This window comes from Antechinus flavipes, chromosome 3 (assembly GCF_016432865.1).
Source record: "Antechinus flavipes isolate AdamAnt ecotype Samford, QLD, Australia chromosome 3, AdamAnt_v2, whole genome shotgun sequence".
Classification (NCBI taxonomy): domain Eukaryota; kingdom Metazoa; phylum Chordata; class Mammalia; order Dasyuromorphia; family Dasyuridae; genus Antechinus; species Antechinus flavipes.
Window position 1 is genome coordinate 518867268 of NC_067400.1, and position 20114 is coordinate 518887381.

Sequence of the window (20114 nt, forward strand, 5' to 3'; positions counted from 1 at the left end):
TCTAAGACTTGTACCACAATCATTAATGATGTGACCCAAATTCTGAAAACTTGTCATGCAGTGGAAAATTAATAGATCATGTTCTTTTGTGGTACAATGGATAGATGGAGGTCAATTCTAAAGTGGAAATAATAACACCTACCTCACTACATATAGTGTAAGGATCAGATGGAATATTTGTAAAACATGCTTACAATAGTGCCTGCCACATAATAGGTTCTATATGAAGCTTTATTCCTTTCCCTTCTCTTTTCTTTTTAAAGCTCAACCCCAAAAAATTTTGAAAAATGACTTTTTGGGGGGTAGCTAGTTAGTATAGTGGATACAGCACCAGCCTTGAAGTCAGGAAGACCCGAGTTCAAATCTGACTTCAGAATTTAACGTTTCCTGGCTGTGGGTCGGTGGGCAAGTCACTTAATCCCAATTGCCTCAGCAAAAAAAAAAAAAAAAAAAAAAAAAAAAAAAAAAAAAAAAAAAAAAAAAAAGAATTGTTAGAATAATAAGTAATAAAATAATAAGTTTAAAAAGATGAATAATAACTTCAATTCAACAAGCATTTATTTTAAGTGACTGATATTTTCAAGAGTTTCTGCTGAACACTAAGAGATACAAATATTGTCATCAAAGATTGTCATCATCACAAGCATCATCATTATTGTCATCACCAAATGGCACCATCGCTAGCACTTATATAGCACATCAAAATTTGCAAAGCATTTTACATATGGATTAACTCAATTACCTCCATTTCCATCACACTTCAAGTTTTTCCACACACAGTTCACAATGGCTCCATGTGGGTCATAGTGAAAGGACTAATCATCCTCTTTTTCATTGGAGGAGTTAGCACAGAAAAGTGAGATGACCCACCCAGTTGGAGCTAAAATGATTGCAGGTGTCAGGGACTGCTGTAAAAACATAAGGTCTAGTTCATTTAGATTAGAAATCATTTAGGTTCTCATTTTAAAAATAAACTGAGGTGATTCATCCCAGCTGCAAGGCTGAGGTTCCAATCCAGACCCTCTGACCCCAAATTCAGTTTTCCCCTCACCTGTCCATGCCCTCGAGGAACTTATAACCCTAAGAGGAAGAGAAGACAAGAATAAAAAGGCAATAAAGTCATGTGCATAAGAATAAGCATAAGAGTAAGGGATAAAATGCTTAGGAGACATCTAAAGAGTTTGTTGAAGGAGACAAGGAACCATAATCTTTTACCCCAACCAATGGTCCATAATTGTAAGCAGTGACATAGAATGATTTTTTTAAATTTTGTTTCTGTGGAGAGATAACAATCAGATAATGGAGAGGACACCCACCTGTGAAAGTTGGATTCCTTGTTCTGCTACTTACTAGATGAAGGATTTAAGACCAACCTTCTACTCCATCCTCCCTCATGCATCTCTGCTGTTTTAACAATGGGGAGCTCAATTCCTTTCCCACATTTTTACATGTAAAATGGGGAGATTAAATTCAACCATTTCTAAGACATTTTCAAACTCTAATATTCTATGATCTAACATCCCATTCAGCTCTAACATTCTGTATCCTAAGAGTGATACTTGCTTTAACATTATTTGTTCTGTCTTCTAAGCTCCTTTCCAACTCTCACATTCTGTGTTCTAAGATTTCTACTAATTCTAATTTTTTTGTTCTGTATTTTAAACCTATATCTTTAACATTCTGTGTTGTAATATATCTATGCACTCCAACATTTTTTGTTCTGTATTCTAAATTACCTTCCATGAGTGACATACTATGTTCTAAGGTTCCTTCCAGCTCTAACATTCTTTGCTCTGTTTTTTTTTTTTTTTTTTTGATGACCAATGCTTTATTTATTTATTTATTTATTTATTTATTTATTTATTTATTTATTTATTTATTTATTTAAAATGACTTTTTATTGATAGGACCCATGCCAGGGTAATTTTTTACAACATTATCCCTTGCACTCTCTTCTGTTCTAATTTTTCCCCTCCCTCCTTCCACCCCCTCCCCTAGATGGCTAGCAGGCCTTTACATGTTAAATAGGTTACAGTATATCCTAGATACAATATATGTTTGCAGAACCGAACAGTTTTCTTGTTGCACAGGGAGAATTGGATTCAGAAGGCATAAATAACCCGGGAAGAAAAACAAAAATGCAAGCAGTTTATATTCATTTCCCAGTGTCCTTTCTTTGGGTGTAGCTGCTTCTGTCCATCCTTGATCAATTGAAACTGAATTAGATTTCTTTGTCAAAGAAATCCACTTCCATCAGAATACATCCTCATACAGTATCGTTGTTAAGGTATATAATGATCTCCTGGTTCTGCTCATTTCACTTAGCATCAGTTCATGTAAGTCTCGCCAGTCCTCTCTGTATCCATCCTGCTGGTCATTTCTTACAGAACAATAATATTCCATAACATTCATATACCACAATTTACCCAGCCATTCTCCAATTGATGGGCATCCGTTCATTTTCCAGTTTCTAGCCACTACAAATAGGGCTGCCACAAACATTTTGTTTGCTCTGTGTTCTAAACTCCCATTTTTAATAGTCAATGTTCTAAGATTTCTAACCACTCTAACATTCTTTGTTCTATATTCTAAATTCCCTTCCACCTCTGATATATTCTTAGGTTCCTTCCCGCTCTAACATTTCTTGTTCTGTATTCTAAACTCCCTTTAAGCTCCTACATTGTCTATAATATTTTTTTAAATGACAATGAAAATTGGAGAAATCAAGCTTCTGCGATCCCTTAAGCTCTTTCTCAAAAGATAGCAACTTTTTGCTTTCCTGGATATTGCTTGGTTTCTTTTTTTTTTTTGACATGGTAATAATAGTTTAGTCTTTTGGGAAATCTTTTGGAGCTTCACCTGAAAGAACTATTTGCCAGTTCCAACAGTGTGGTTGGCAAGCATAACAGCAGAGACGTGTTAATGTTGAGATACATGCAGTCCTGAGGTGTGTATATTTTAAAGAACATTCTGTTACTGAACAAGAATAAGGGAGAACTGTTTGGGGTTTTTTGTGTGCTACAAAATATTTTCTGTGCCACACAGGAATATTTTAGAAAATGATTTATCATATATTATACTGGCTGGGATTGGCAAGTGAATGGTAGTAGTAGACATTACTGGAACAGAATAGAGAGACAAGTGCATTAGCAACAAATAATAAATGGTCTAACTTTAGATTCAAAGACCAGGTTTAGAAACAAAGCACTGAACTGGATTCTACTACCAACTCAGACCAAGCAAGTCAGTTGGCTTGCTAACAACTTTAAATAGGTCCATTTTCCCTTTCTAGGCTTTACCTTCATCCTCTGTAAAGTGATCCAGTTGGACTAGGCAATTCTTAATATCCCTTCTAAATCCAAGAATGATTTTTTTAAAATGAGAGTGATAGAGGAAAATATGGGAAAAAATGAGAGATATAGAAGAAAGATTTGGAAAGAGAGCTAACGGCTTGTAACAGCAAATATAAAAACCTTTCTCCAAATGAGTCTGAAAAGATAGATTAGGGCCAGATTGTAAAGAGCTTTAAAAGGTAAAGAGACAGGGACAGGAAAGAGTAGGGGTAGGATGAGAACATGTAGGGGTGCAATAGAGAGCCACTGAAGTAAATTGGAATTAATGTGAGTCTTCTCAAAAAGGATGATTAAACCCATAGGAGCTAATGAGGTTACTAAGACAGTGTAGAGAGAGAAGAGAACCCAGAATAGAACCTTGGGGAACAACCATAGTTGTAGTCATAGTATGATGAACCATCAAAAGAAATAAGCCAAGTATCAAGTAGGAAGAAAATGAAGAAAGGAGAGAGTACATAGGAGGAGAAAGTGATTAAGAGAGTGAAAAGCAGCACATAAATTGAGGATTAAAACTGAGAAAAGGTCATGAGATTTGATAGAAGAGTAGTTTCAATTTAGTAATGAAGTCAGAAACCAGATTGCAAGATTGAGGAGAAGCAATAAGGGAAAGCTGTTTTTTTTCCCCAGGCTTCTGGCTGGAAAAAAACATAAAAGATATAGGATGACAAGCAGAGGAGAAGCAGTGACACTGACCTTCTTTCTCAAAAAAAGTCAATTCAAATCTCAACTCTGACCATTTTATTCTGTTCTCTCTCTCTCTCTCTCTCTCTCTCTCTCTCTCTCTCTCTCTCTCCCTCTCTCTCTCTCTTTCTCTTTTTCCCTCTCCCTCCCTCTCTCCCTCCTTTTCTTCTTTCTTTCTTTCTTTCTTTCTTTCTTTCTTTCTTTCTTTCTTTCTTTCTTTCTTTCTTTCTTTCTTTCTTTCTTTTTCTTTCTTCCTTCCTTCTTTTCTTTCTTCTTCCTTCCTTCCTTCCTCCTTCCTTCCTTCCTTCCTTCCTTCCTTTCTTTCTTTCTTTCTTCCTTCCTTCCTTCTTCCTTCCTTCCTTCCTTCCTTCCTTCCTTCCTTCCTTCCTTCATTCCTTCCTTCTTTTCTTTCTTTCTTTTCTGAGTTTGGGAAACATTAAAAGTCTGGTACAGAGGCATGGTATGAGAGTAGTGATTGGGGATCTTAAATATTCATTTATCTGCTTGTGTTCTTTCTGGAAAAAGCAGAATTTCAAATAAGTTATTTATCTTTCATAATGTAGAGGAATTGGATATCTGAGAATTAAATTCTGAAGAGACAAAGTAATTCCAATGAGAAGAAAAACAATTGGATCAAGAGACTCCCATGGACTCCCATTCTTCTTATTTTCTTTGGCCTTTTCCTTTGAAAATTATAGGACAGTGTGACCTTAGACAAGTCATTTAACCTCAATTGCCTCAACAACAAAAAATGATTAGAGAAAAATGGGAGTTGGAATCCCCAAAATGAGGAGATTTAAAAAGGAAGGGAGATATTAAAAAGGAAGGAAGGAAGAGAAAAGAAAGAAAGAAAGGAAAGAAAGAAAGAGAAAAGAAAGAAAGAAAAAGGAAGGAAAGAAGGAAGGAAGGAAGAAAAAGGAAAGAAGGAAGGAAAGAAAAAGAAAGGGAAGGAATGAAGAAAAGAAAGGAGGGATAGGAAGGAAGGAAAGAAAGGAGGGTGGGGTGGAAGGAAGGAAGAGATGACAGAATAAATGATCAGAATTGAAAAATGGATTTATTTTTTTGAAGAACAAGAAGGTCAGTATCATTGGATCATAGAATACATGGAGGTTGTAAATTATAAGAAACCTGGAAAGATGGGGAACAAGAGGATGTTATAAAGGCTTTAAAAGCCAAACATCAGAATTTATATTTGATCCTAGAGGTAATAAGAAGCCACTGAAGTGTACTGAATAAAGATGTGATATAATCAGACTTGCATTTAAAAAGATGACTTTGACAGCTGAAGGGTGGACTGGAGTAGGGCGACTTGTGTCAGGGAGACCAACCAGTGTTCAGCGTGAGGTGATGAGAGTCGACATGAGTTGGTGGGAAGCGGGGAGTTGTAGTGTCAAAAAAAGAAGGGAGAATATAAGAGAGATATTAAAAAGGTAGAAATGCTGGGACTAAACAAATGGTTGGTTATGGAAGAGTGAGAAGCATTACAGACTCAAAGATGACACATAGATTGTGAGTCTGTATGACAGGGAGGATGGTGGTACCCTCAACAATAATAAGGAAGATGAAGAGGGCTTGTTGGAAAAAATAAGTTCAGTTTTGGACGTGATGAGTTTGAGATGCCCTCATGAATGCAGTTTGAAATGTCAAAAAGCATAAGAAACTGGGGATCAAGAGAAAGGATGAGGCTGCTAAGGAGACCTCTGTTATTCTGGATGTCTCAACTATACTTACAAGGAGGCAGTTATGAGGTCAATATAAAGAAAGCCTTCCTAACGTTTAGAGCATACAGAAATAAAATTGATTGTCTCCTCATTAATGGAAGTCTTCGAGAGGGAAAGGACTGGATGAAAAATTATCATGGAAATTGTGAAGGGATTCCTACTCAAGTATGAATTGTGTTATATGACTCTCAAGTTCCCTTCCAGTTCTGAGACTGTGATTCTATGGCTGTCCTAAATTTATGGGAACCAGGTGGTACATTAGATAGAGTACCAGGTATGGAGTCAGAAAGAAGAGTTCAATTTAGCTTCAGACTCTCACTAGCTGTATGATCCTAGGCAAGTAACTTAATCCTATTTGCCTCAGTTTTCTCATGTGTAAAATGAGCTGGAGAAGGAAATGGCAAATCACTCTAGTATCTTGGCCAAGAAAACCTAAAATGGGATCACAAAGAGTCAGACATGACTAAAATAATAACCAAACAATAGTGACTATCCTTTACAACTGCCATGAGGCTTGATGGTTCAACTGAACCTCTAGTGAGGAAGCTCACTGCCTCATAAGGAAGTCTACTCCAAGACACAACAATTGAATACACAAATCTATAGGATTCAGAGAGTCACAAACATGTTTGAAGAAATGAAAGATTTTCCGACATGAAAATGAGAATTTAGAGTTCAACACTAAATTTCCATATGATGCTTGAAAACATCAAAATTCAAATAGAAGATACTTCACTTACATTATAGTTTAGTACTTATTTAGTTTTCTTGGATACAGTGGCTCTCAGTGGGAAATGCTCTCTCCCAATGATTCAAATCATGTCATCTGTCTCATCCAAACCTTTCTGGAAAAATCTTCTGTAAAATACCCATCCAAAATGCTGGATGCCTTCCTCCAGCTTTATTCTACATGTATATTTTTTGCCAAAAGCTAGAAAGAAAAATTCTCTTTGATCATCTTTACTGAATTACATTCTGATAGGGAGGAGGGAATAGCTAATAAGTTGTTTTCCCTGTGCCAAAGTATAAGTAAAATAATGCATTGACTAGCTTGGATACCTGGCTCAGATGATCCCTTCACCCATGCTTCTGGTTTGAGATTTCAGTTCTCTATCAATGATCTTTTTGTACGGGATCCTATCAACTAAAAAGCACTCTTACTTATTCCTGGCTATATTCCAGTCTAAAGAAAAGAAATATCTAATAATTAGTGCTCATTGATCAAAAAATGAGATAGAATGAGCTCTGGACTAGGAGGTGGGAGATCAAGATTCTAATCTAAGTTTTAATACTAACTCAGTATGTGACTTCAGATTTGGCACTTCTTATTTTTGTGACTCCGTTTTCCACTCTGTAAAATGGGGTGATTGGATCATTTGGACCATATTGGACCATAAATTCCATTATGACTTTAATATCCTATGTTCTATAAAATATTCTGAATATTTTATATTCAAATATATTTGAATATATTCTACATTATATATTCATATAAGAATATGCCTTATTCCTTTTCTGTCTTAGAACCCTCATCTCATTCTGTTCTGTTTTGTCATTGTTCACATCTGTATCTTATACTTCCTATGAAACTGGGAGTTCTTTGTGGTCAAGGACTGCATCTCATTCATCCATTTTTTTCTCCTTTAATGCTGAATAAAGAATCACACACGTCAATTGTTCAGGAATGAATGAATGTATAGATGGATGGATGGATGAATTGGGGTTTGTTGAAAGGTAGTTTGTATGTAATACAATGTGACACTGGGGTCAGAATAGGTAGGTTTAAATCCTAGCTCTGCCATTTACTGAGAGACCCTGAGCAGATCATTTAGTATCTCCAGCCCTCAATTTCTTCATTTGTGAAATGGGAATAATACTTGTACTACTCATACCACATAATCATTGTGAGAAAAACCTTAAAACTATAAAAAAATAGATACTATTGTTATGTTCTAACATCCTTCCCAGTTATGACATTTTGTATTTTGTGGTCCATTCTGATTTCAATATTTTATATTCTAAGGCCCCTTTCCAACTTTAACAGTCCATTTTACATGAGAAAATACATGGGGAAAGTGTGCTTTGAAAAAACAAAAGATCAAACCATAGATCACTGCTAAGGGAGCTAAGAATTCCCATTCTCATTTGAGTTATACTATGAGTCTTGATTTCCCTATCTGTATAATATGGGAGCCTGACTTGATGCCCTATATTATAACAATAGTAATGACTCATATTTATATAGCATTTTACAGTTTTGGCTCAGATCTGTTTCAGCTTCAAGTCTTTATATCCCTGGGTTGAATGTGTGCTTTTTAATCACATGATGCCAAAGCAGACCTCAACTCAGCCTGTGCTAAAACATTATGAAATTCTGCATTCACAGGGGAAATGGCTAAGGTTCCACTCTAGTGACATGTGGCACCATCTTTGGGCATTGTGACTTCTATAATGGGGAATACTCATGAGGGCAAGGGGAGAAGTGACAAAAACCAAAGAACTGTGCAGAAATGGGGCAGTGGGAGTCAGTGAAAACAGGGGTGAAGGATTCCTCATGTCCGCCATCATTTCAGAGTCCTCACTCCATCCAAAATCAAAGCCATCAAATGTACAGAAGTTGCTATGTGAATTTGGGCATTTCCTTCCTTCTTTGGGGGAATTACTCTGCTCTACCCAGATATTATGTAGATCAGATGACATAAACGTGAATTCCCAACTCTGAATCTCTGTTCCCTTATCTGTTATATAGGGATGATTAGACCTCTTCTATTTACTCCCTGGGAGTTATTGTGAAAATCAGGTCACTTTGAAAAAGCCATTTGTCTGCTTTGGGCCTCAGTTTTCCCAACTGTAAAATGAAAGGGTTGGACCCTGCCATGTTCACCACTTTGCAAGGGAAAGGAATAAAGCATCAGAAGATGGGAGAAGACCACTTCAGAAAACATGTTCCTGGTGGCCTTGGAAAGTGGGACAAAGTGAGGAAACAGCAGTAGTATTAGGCTTGCTTGGAGTTTTGTGATCCAGCATGAAAGGTTAGCTTAAAGGAAGAGCAGGAGGGAGTAACCTAAGCCAAGAGGTAAGACCAGATGTTCTCTGCATAGGATGCTGAGTCTCGGTACAGTATCATCACCATGTCATTGGGAATCTGTTCTTGTGGGCCACGGGCAGGTTATAATCAATTGGCAAGTGCATTAAACAGCTAAATCCTGGCCCCGATCCCAGTTCTAGCCCTGAGAACATGCTGATCTTAAAAGCTTTCTAATTGGATCTCCAGTTAGAGGCCACTTTCCTGAATATCCCTGGGGTGTCTCCTGTTAGACCACAACCCATCAGACAGTATGTGCTTGGTTCCTGGTCATGGCTGTCCCTCTGTGACCTCCATAGTGACCACTTCTCTCTCCTTTCTAGGACGCCAGCCCAACCCAGCAGCCCAGCCCAACCCAGCAGTCCAGCCCAACCCACCAACTCAACTCAACCCACCGCCACTGGGGATTCAGATAAGGATCAAGGTCCCATAGGCCAGGAGCCGCCTGCTGTGGCTGAGATCCCAGAAGCACCCAGGACAGAACATAATGAGGGGTCACTCAACCCCTCAGTCCCTGAGCTGCCGCCTAAAGAGCTGCCAGCAAAAACGCTCCCTTCTGAGGGCCTGTGAAGACACACTCATAGTCTGCATGAAACATGTGCTGTATTGTCTTGCTGGAGTCCAATAAAACTGGTGACATTGATGGAATTGGCTCAAATGTGTCTGGTCAGGATGGGATATTCCTATGGGAAAGGGGAACAATCTTTGATTCAGGACCGCCTGGAAAAGAAAGAAGGACCAAAAAGGATTTTGTCAAGAATGTCATATTTAATGTATGAGAGTTAACAGTACCCAAATATGTTGTGCCTTAAGACCTTGAGCAACATGAGACTCCCTGGAGGTACACTAACATAGGGAAGGACAATCAGAAAGATGGAGAAAGCTACCAAGGAGTCTCAGCAGGGAGTGTTGTGGTCAATAACAAGTACTGATGCTATCAATCAATTAAACAAAATTATTCTTACTTGCAAAATACATCACTTAGCATAGCCAGGACGCTAAAGTAATAAGAGCTTTCTCTGATGCTCAGGGACCTAATTGCCTCTTTCTCCTTAGCTCTACCCCATTGTGGGGTAGATCTGTCTTCTAGTCTGAGTAATTCACACATAAAAAACCTTGAGCAAGCTCTTGGCTCAGCCCCCATCCCAGCCCCAACTACCTCCTTTCATTAAATTCAATCAAGTATTTCTTAAGCACCTACTACAAATGCTAGAAACATAGATACAGAAGGAATTAGTATGTGCTTCATTGATTCACTTGCCAAAAATTTTATTGAAATTTTTATCATAATATTAGAAATTAATAAAGTAACATCAGTGAATCCAGCACAATAGCACCCCCTCCTCTTCTTGTCTGTGGGCGTTTCCCTTCTAGCTGTCCTCACAAGAATCTGCAAGGTAATTATCCCAGAGCTTTTCCACTCAGACTTCTCAGGTGGTCAATGTTCAGTCTCTTGGTATGATACAGGAACTCAGAGAATGCATCTAACACAAAAATGTAGACACTGAAAACTGACTGCAGCTGGATTTGAGATTTTTGTCTGTCTCTGTCTATCCCTCCATCTCTCTGTTTCTGTTTCTCCGCCCGCCCCTTCTTTCTCTCTTTTTCCCTCCATTTCTCAAATTTCTACCTATTCTTTAAGTGCATTCATTTAATTCTTTATATTCCCTTTCCCATCAGCAAGCATGAAGAACTCCTAGGGCACAAAAAGCCTGAATCTTGTAGCACTACAAAACTGGTAGGCAAGAAAAAAAAGCACATGTTTATTTGGGTACCATTCCCAGAAGATTTTATTCATCCTCAACTCCAATACATACCAATATCCCATCCCTACCAGATACAGGTAAAAAGATTTTAGCTATACTAGCTCAGAGGCAGTCTGCTAGTCATCCATAATATCCATAGCATCAAGGAAAATGCCTGTCACTTAGTTGTCATAATCTCATTTTCTCTTTCACCTTGAAAATTCTACACTACTACCAACAACCCAACAGCCAATCTTAACCAATATAATTTATCTTTAAATCTCCCCAGGTGAATATATCCTACAGATTATGACCCATGCCCAGGTGATTTTGTCTCTACTGGCCAGGGTCCACATTTTACAAAGAGTCTCATCTCTTAGAGTTTTCTGTTTCCTCTCATTTGCCTTCCTAAGGGCTCAGTGAACACTGGTCTATTAGAGCTGATTGAAAAACACTAGGCTAGAAGTCTATACTAGCCTGCTTTTCACAGGCAAGCTACAAGAAGCCTCAAACAGGGAGGCATACTGGTGTCCTCATAAAGGCTAACAGTTGTTACCTTCCTGTCCTACAGCTCAATTTCCCTACCCTCCTCTTTAAAGGAGGAGAAGAAGAAAGAAAAAAGAAAGAAGAATAAGAAAAGAAGAAGAATAAGTAAAAGAAGAAGAAAAGAATCTCCCACTTATTGAGGCACCTGGATGGTGCAGTGAATAAAGCAGTGGTCCTAGAGTCAAGAAGATCTGTATTCAAATCCAACCATAGACACTTTTCTAGCTCTGTGACCCTTAGCAAGTCATGTTACAACCTCTGTCTTCCTTAGTTTCCCCAGCTGTACAATGGAATTGGAAATAATACCTTCCTCCCAGTGGCACTTTAAGGGTGAAATGAGATAATATTTGTAAAGTGCTTATGGTGCCTGGCACATAGTAGTCACTTAATAAATGTTTATTTCCGTCATTCCATTGGACCAGCCAAGTTCTTAATGAATTCATGGACAGAAGACCCAAGGGAATTTCTGGTCATTATTGATGGCCTGCATGAGTTCCATGAGGAATAGGACCAAGGAGGGAGGGGCTCAGCAGCTGCTGATTTCTGTCTGATATTCCTGGAAACCATATTTAAAAAATAATTCACATTTCTTTTTAGCTCTTTAAGTTTTACAGAATGCTTTCTCTTTGGCATCCCAGTGATATATAAGTAGGATAAGTTATTCCCATTTTACAGAAGAAGGAAAAAAATAAAGCTTGATGAGAGAACGGGGTCAGAAGGAGGAAATGGAGTGAAATCCAGGGTTGTGGGACAATCTGACAGAAAGAGAAGAACACTAAGCAGAGTAAGAATACTAACTCTGATACTTCAAAAATCAAGTCTTCCTCTCCCAGCCTATTCTGTAAAATGGAAATAAAACCACTCACCATAGTTGTAAGAAAGTATTTGTAAACCTTAAAACATTATTAAAATTATGAGCCTCTCTTATCACAGGAAGAAAAAAATAAAGCACTTATTAAGCACCTACTATTTGCCAGGCATGGTGATAAGCACTTTAAAAATAATTATCTCATTTGATCCTCACAAGTACCCTGAGAGGGAGGGGCTATTATGACCTCCATTTTACAATTAAAGAAACTGAGCTGGACAGAGCTTAAGTGGTTTGCTTACACCATAGTACTAGTAAGTGGATTTGAACTCAGGTCTTCCTGACTTTATACACATTACACTACGCTCTGTATTGCCTTACTGCCCCCAAAGAAGAGCTAAAAGGTAGGATAGGTGACTAGCCAGGAACAATGGAGTAGGAGCAGAACAAGACTATGGATATGGAAGCTACAGAACAAAATCATCTCAGAGCTAGAAAGACCCTTAGAGGTCATCTAGTACAGACCTGAACAGGACTATTTTCTATACCTTCTCTGGGTGGTATCCCCTCTAGGCTGACTCTCCAAACCACCATCCACACTACTGTTGACAATTTTTCCCCTCAGCATTCTAAGGATAACCCTCATGAGTTCACATTTGGTGTGCTCTTCTATAATATCAATTAACTAGTTGATATTTCCCTGTCCTTAACCCTGTCTGCCTCAGCTTCTCCATCTATAAAATGAGTTGGAGAAGGAAATAGTATACTCCAGTATCTTTCCTAAGAAAACCACAATGGGATCACAAGAAACAGGACTGAAATTACTGAACTATTTTCAATTAGTCTGATCTCAATGAGTCTTTACTAGGAATTTTCCAAGAAAATTACTTCCCCAAAACCAGAAGCACACCCTACCTTTGCATATACTCAATTCTTCTGGGAACTTGAGCTCAACCTAGAATGCATTGTCTGAAGTGGGGAGGGAGTACCTCAAGACTCCTGGCCCACTGAGCTGAGACTGGCATCTCATCACTTCCTTGTTCAACTGGGTTAGTTTCTTGTCAGATCACCATCTCAGGTCAATCTTCTGATAGGCTGAACTGAATTAAGGAGGTTGTCCAATGTCTAATTAGATCCTCACCAAATCACCAGAATCCCAAGCCTAAGTGCCGCCTCAGATGGTCTTGATGGATCTACCTGTCTTACCAGTTGCCAGGATACTCCCTGGCAACGGTCAAGATGTACCTTCAGCTATGATCAGCAAAGAACAAACAGAGAAGAAGTAGGCACCCTGAAATAAGGGACAGGTAGTAAGAAGGAAATGAGGCAGTGGAAGCCAGTGCTCTTTTCCACCCCACCCAATCCGAAGACTCAAGCAGTTTCTATAGAACAAGAAAGGAAATTATAAAAATGAGCTGAGGGAGAGTGTATATTAATCCTTTTGTATGCAGACAAGCTCTAGGTCCATCATTAGTCTTTCTGGCACCAAAGCCAACCAAAAAACTGCTTAGCATGTCTCATAACTAGAAGAATTGAAGACAGAGAATTTGCACTTGTTCCTGGACATATCCCTGCATGGCTGTAAGGGCTGGACTCTTTCTGCCATATCTGTGATCAGCCAATCTTCCATTCTATCTAAGAAACAGTCACCCAGTTTTCATTAAAATTCTCCATTAAGGAAACTCACTGTCAAAATGGAGCAGTGGATCATTCTCCCATCAAGCCATCAACAAAGAGACTAGGGGATTCCAAAAAGCCCTAGATCTAGGCAGATTGGGCCAAGCACTCCAACGAACAGAAGCAGAGAAGGAGTATTTGAAAGTGCTTACCTCTGCCAGGAAGCCTTTCATTCTCCTCGGAGTCCTTAGAAATCAGTGACTGGCTTCCCAAAATGGAGCCAACCTAGAGCCTGGAGCTCACAGCCTGTTGTAATTCAGCAACTGGCAGAATTAGCCATTAAGGGATCTGCTCCTCCTGTATGACTTTATCCAAGTCACTTAGCCTTTACTGGCCTCAGCTCCCTCATCTAGAAAATGAAGGGGTTCATTTAGTTAACCTCTGAGGTCGCTTTCTGGCTCTAAATCTGTGACACTATGATTCTGAAATCCTGAATTGACAGAAATTCCCAACACTTGTCCTAATCTCCCAAGCCATGACCCCCTGCAATGTTCAACCATGCTGGCTTCTCCACAACTCAGTGGCTCCACACAACAATCACCAGTATCTGGCCCGACTTTCCAGATACCATTTTAAACAGCCCTATTCCCAATTAATCAACGCTAAGGAATAATTGGGAGAAAGCTGCCCTCTAGTGGCTGATAGGTCTGAAGTACCTCCTCCTTGATATCCATGGTTCAGTCCAACTGAATTCAACAAGCATTTATTGAACACCAGCCTTGGATCTGGCTGTTCCATAGGCAATCTACCTGACCCTATTTTCTCAGTCCCTTCACACACCCATTTTAAGGCTGAGAAAACTAAGGCAAGAAAGGTATTAGCCCAAGTTCTGATGTGGAACAGAAAGTAAAACTTTCCTATTATGGTAACTGCTGCCCTGCGCTATCCTGTATAATCAAGCAGAAATCAATTCAGGGCTTCATTTATCCTGTACATGCTATCACACACGTGTGTATGTGTAGTATGTATGTGTGTAGGTACATGCTATTTACTAACAAGATGCATAATAAACATAGCAGCATCTATAAACCTCTCCAAGGTTTGCAGAGCACTCTACAAAAGGCATTTCATTCAATCATCCCAGCAGCCCTGATAGGTAGGTGCTATCATTATCCCCATTTACAGATGAGGAAACTGAGGCTGACATCAAGGAACTTGTCCAGGTGCACAAAGCTGAGTGTCAAAAGGGAGAGTTGGACTTCTGGTTTTCCTAACTCCAACTCCAAAACTATCCATTGTACCAACTATTCACTTTAAAATGCAGAAAGACGTTCATGTTGACCATAAGATCCCATATTTGGAACGTAAAGGAATCCTAAATACCATCAAGTCCAACCCTTTATTTTATAGATGTGGCTGTTACAGGTGTGACTATTGTGCTGTGTATCCCACTTCTTGGAACCACAGATAAGAATTGGGGGAAAAGTGGGCACCAAAGATGGATGATCATCCTTGAGGTGCTAGTCCTCCATGAATATTCATACACCCCAAAGAGGCAAAGAAACTATTTGTGTCCTACTTGTGGCAGACCACTCCCAGCTCATATTGTTCTGATCAGCTACAGTCGAACACATTGTAACTCGGCTGTAACATAGTGATGTCATTTTGATCCTCTTCAAGAACAAAGGACAACAACAGACCAACCAACCCCAAAGAGAATATAAGAGCTATTATAGAAATAGAAACAAGATTTGGCAACCAATTATGCATGGTGAGGGAAACTGAAGAGCCAAGAAGAGTTCTGAGATTGTGATTGGATGACTGGGTGACTATCATGTAATTACTTGGCATCAAATTAAATGAAGATTTCAAGATCTTACGATTTTAACATGATATGTCTCAAATCTCAAGAGAATGAGTCATTTTAATCATTTCATCAGTAGCAGCAGGGCTACTCCTGGACAACATTGTAAAATATCTGAAGCTCTTATTTGAGACTAAATTCTCATTTCTTTGGTCCTCCCCTACTCTGCTCCTCAGGCAATTAGAAGGGACTTAAATACTATCTAGTCCAACAGATAAGGTAACTGAGCCTCAGGGTGATGAAGGGACTGACCACAAAGTCCCATATGTAATACATTATATTTCTTCTGAAAAGTTAAAAGTGTCACATAAATGTCAGGTAGTACTGTTATTATAACTTCTAGACTTCGAATTCCCTAAATATAGGGACAAAATCTTTTCAATCTTTTTATTTCCTCAGCTCCAGGGCAGAGATAATAGATGTGGGAATAAGAAAGTATGAGAGGGAGGGGAAGGATGGAAGAAGGAAAGAAGAGAGAAAGTAAGGAAGTAGGGAAGGAAAGAAGGAAGGGAAGGGAGGGAGGGGAGGGAAGAAGAGAGGAAGGAAGGAAGGAAGGAAAGAAGGAAGGAAGGAAGGAAGGAAGGAGGGAGGGAGGAGAGTGAAAAGAGTAAGCAAATATTAACTGTAGATTCAGCTAGAGGGAGAAACAAGGAGAGACAAAGTAGATAGGCATAAGCAACAAGATAGAAACAGACAGAGATGCATGATGAGACAGCAGGAGGAGACAAAGAAAGGCAGATGGTGTGATGCCTCCCTGATAGAGGAATGTGCTGGTGGAATCCTAGAGTTCCACCCTAATCTTCAATCTCCTCTCACCTCTGCAGCCTTCTCTCCCCCTCCCCGCCCCCTCTCCCACCAGTCTATGCTCTTTTATTTCTTTCACGCTACAAATACAACACCCTAAGGATCCTTTACAATTTACCAGGCTCTGATCCTACCATTGTTCCTCTTCTAATTCTCAATTGACCTGTTTGCAGATGGCTCTAGAGAGTGTGAAGGTTTTTTTTTGTTGTTGTTTTTTTTTTTTTTTTGCATATACTTTTGTCTTTCACCTTGAACAGAAGTGTTCAGGTAAATGTTTAACCACTGTCTTTCCGGGGTGGGGTGGGGGGGATATACCTGGGACACACCCTCAAATTTAAATTGTATTAATATATTTTGAAGTCTAGAAATCAACAAAACAGTAAATTAAGCCCTGATTTCTAATGTTTGCAGATTTTCAAAGTAAATAGTCACAATGAAAATTTAGAAATGGTCTAAATACACCTCTGCCCTGAGACTGGAGCTCCCTCAAAGCAGAGGCTGTGTCACTTTGAATTTCAGAACTAACTCCTAGAAGGTGAGAGTTATGTTTTCCCCCAGTGATAGGAAACCCTAAAGGCAGAGAGTGTCTCTTCTTTCTCAGATATGGGATTTTTTTAAAGTGGTGCCTTATCTTCTGACCTCAGAGCAGGAACTCCTTCTCTCTCTTCTCTCTTCTGTTTCTCTACTCTCTTCTCTCTGTCTCTCTGTCTCTCTGTCTGTCTCTGTCTCTGTCTCTGTCTCTCTCTCTCTCTGTCTCTCTGTCTCTCTCTCTCTCTCTCTCTCTCTCTCTCTCTCACACACACACACACACACACACACACTTTGGACTTCTTGAAGTCCCCCTCAGACTTCCTCTCAGACTAGAAGCTTTTATCTGATTATATATTTAGAGCTAGAAGGGAAATTAAAAGTCATCATTTTATACATTTGGAAACTAAGGTTTAGAGAAGTCATTTAAAGAATGACTGAGGCAGGATTTGAACCCTACACCTTTGGCTATAAATCCAGCATCATCCTTCCACCATACTGGGCCAGCCAAACCCCCTTCACTCCACTGGTTGGTCACATGTTGCATAGAGCAGGATTGAGCTGTTCTTTGGATCTTGCTCAGAGTCCATCATTAGCTGGCAAAGAGTTAGGAGAGGATATGTTCACTTGGTCCTTCCTCCTGACCCAGACTGTTGTCCTCTCCCTCCAGCTCTCTACTCAAGGATTAGCTACAAGAGCATTAAATTGGAAAAGTAATTCCAACTCTGATTATGAACCTTTTTTTCTTCCTCCTGTCCCTAATCCCATATTTCTAATGTTCCTTCTCCCTCTTCCACCTCATCCAAAAGTTCTCTTCTCTCTCAATGTGATTAAGTGACTGGGGGAGGGAGAGCTAAAGATCACTCCACTGAAGATGGATGACCTAGTGTCTCTAGTTGAATGAGGTCACTAACCCTGAGGAAAGGAAAAGCTGGTACCCTCTTCTAAGAATAGAGCATGAGCCATTTGGTGTAATGATCGCGTATTTAAAATCAGCCGGAGTCAGGAACTCAGGTTAAGGGAAAAATCTTCAGTCTTTATTCAAGTGAAGAGGTGAATAAAGATTGCAATAGCAAATATAGGCAAGAAAAAAAAAAATATAGGCAAGAAAGATTGCCATAGCAATATGGGCAGCTGCGACAGGAAATCAGCTAACAGAGATGTGAGCTGAGCCAACTGTGGCAATGGCAATCCCAAAAGTCTCTCCTTCCACTTCCTTTTTCACTCCCTTGCCTCCACCCACCAAAATCGTCATTTCCTATACAACACATCAGGACTTGCACAAAGAGTGGGCGGGGCCATTCTTTCTCTAAGATTGTATATAATAGAGTATGGTCCAATTACTATTTAGCCTCATGTGCTTGGGACCTCAGTGCATCAACTCAAGCCTCAGCCCCTTACACTTTGGAAAGAATAAAAAGACTCAGACACAGAAAAAAAAGTCAGCCACCAAGCATTTATTAAGCATGCTTACGTGCTAAGTACTCAAAGGAAAGAATTGGATTCTTGCATGCAAGAACTCATATTCAAATGGGAGAAAGAACATATGAGCAACTGTATATATTATATATATAATATATATATATATACACACATATCTATACACACACACACATACATACACATATGCAATTCTAAATCTCCAGGGGGAATGAGTGCAATTCTAACATCTCTAGGGATCCTGCAGGTTGTGGAAATCCTACCTTCATTCCTCTTGCCTCCCAGGAACCTCCACTGTCTTTACCAGCCCCTTCTAGTCTCTGTAGTTTGTGACAACCTTTATCAGATTTCAGAGCAATACCAAAGGATGGGAAGGGCCTCTAGTTTCTGCTAAATGCTCTATCCTTCCCTAACCCAAATAAATATTCCCCACATCCTTTTCAAATCACCATAAAAAATCTTTTTCCCTGTCTTCATCTCTTTGAATCAGATTCTCAGTTAACAGGAGCTTCAGAGGCATATAGTCCCAACTGTTCATGAAAAATAAATTTGTATAACACTGAATGGACATCCAATTTGAAAGAATGATGGATTAGGAGGGCATATAGCAGGAATGAGGGACCCCCTAACTTAAGTCTTCCCACCCTCAGTAACTTACAGGATGAGGGAAAGTATAAGACTAGAGAGAAAAAATAAGACAAGACAAAAGACACAGATGAGAGAAATCTAATAAGAGAGAAGAGGTGGTATTTAGCTTGAATAGATTTAGAGGGGACAAAGAACTGATTTTTATTCTGAAGGATCCCAGAAAATGCTAGAACTATACCTTTCTCTGTCCCAGGCACCCAGAATTCCAATGACAGAATTATGTAGAAAAAAGTGTCCTGAAGACCTGGATCCTTGTCATAGGTTAATTCAAAGCAATCCTTATCGTTGTTTCATCATTTGTTTATATTATATATATTAATATACTTATATATTAACATATATATATTCATATACTTGTCAACACTCTCCCTGAATCTTTCCACAAGTTCGTGAGGATCACTTAATAGATTATTCTAATAGACTGGTCCCAAGATTATTCTAATTATAGCTCCAAAATTCTTTGTTTCTCCTTCCCCTCTCCCCAATACCAATGCTATTTACACCTACTTCTCATATCCCCATCCTTAATTCAAGCTAAGGTAGGAATAACATCTGAAAGTGAGAATTTTACCAAAAAGTACATTTTAACAAAAATCCAAACCTTCAGCTTGTCTATGATTCTTGCCCTTCTTACATCCTTCCAGATTCAAATTTCTAATGCTCAGCTTTTATCACATTTCCTAGGCTCAGAAACTTTCCATGGCTTATAGGGTAAAGTCTAAATTCCTGATCCCAGCATGACCCTCTCCACAATCTGCCCCCAAACTTGCTCTCCCATCCTATGATCTTATGCTAAATCCCAGCCCTGAAACCCATTTCTTCCTGGATCTCACACATGCTTATTAGAAACCTGAGGTATAAACAAGCATTATATTGTAAACGCTTGTCTCTATTGAATACTATTATATTATCCTTGGTGGAGGCACACAAAAATTCTTACCAAATTTGTTTTGTCTCTTCATCCAAGTGATGACTATAGCAGAGTATATTTGGGCCCACATAGAAGCCCTCAATAGAAACAGGGAAATTTAGAAAAGGAATTTGGGAAGGAAAAAGTAGTAAGTTCTGTTTTGGACATGTTGATTTTGTTTTTCCTCATAAAATAATGAAGGGGATGCAAAAAGTCAAATCATCTTATAGACTCCAAAACACTAACTCAGCTGGTCTTCTCCCTCTATTCCCAATGTACCCTTTTCCCATTGGTGAGTTCTTTCCAGAACTTCCATTTTGAGAAGGTCTTCCATTCCCTGGATTTCACTATGCCCCATTTGAGT

The 20114-nt window shown here is 39.1% G+C and overlaps 1 protein-coding gene across 2 annotated transcripts in view; it reads left to right on the forward strand.

Moving 5' to 3' along the window:
* MAP6 (microtubule associated protein 6) overlaps positions 1 to 9483 on the forward strand; it is an 86006-nt gene extending 76523 nt beyond the window's left edge. The window contains exon 4 of one of the 2 annotated variants that reach the window (XM_051987081.1): positions 9164 to 9361. In XM_051987081.1, the coding sequence (XP_051843041.1) occupies positions 9164 to 9273 (110 nt within the window). In that variant the 3' untranslated portion in view covers positions 9274 to 9361. Of the gene's footprint in view, positions 1 to 9163 lie in introns of both variants that reach the window. The other variant, XM_051987080.1, reaches the window with a different exon arrangement.
* The last annotated feature ends 10631 nt before the right edge of the window (positions 9484 to 20114 follow it).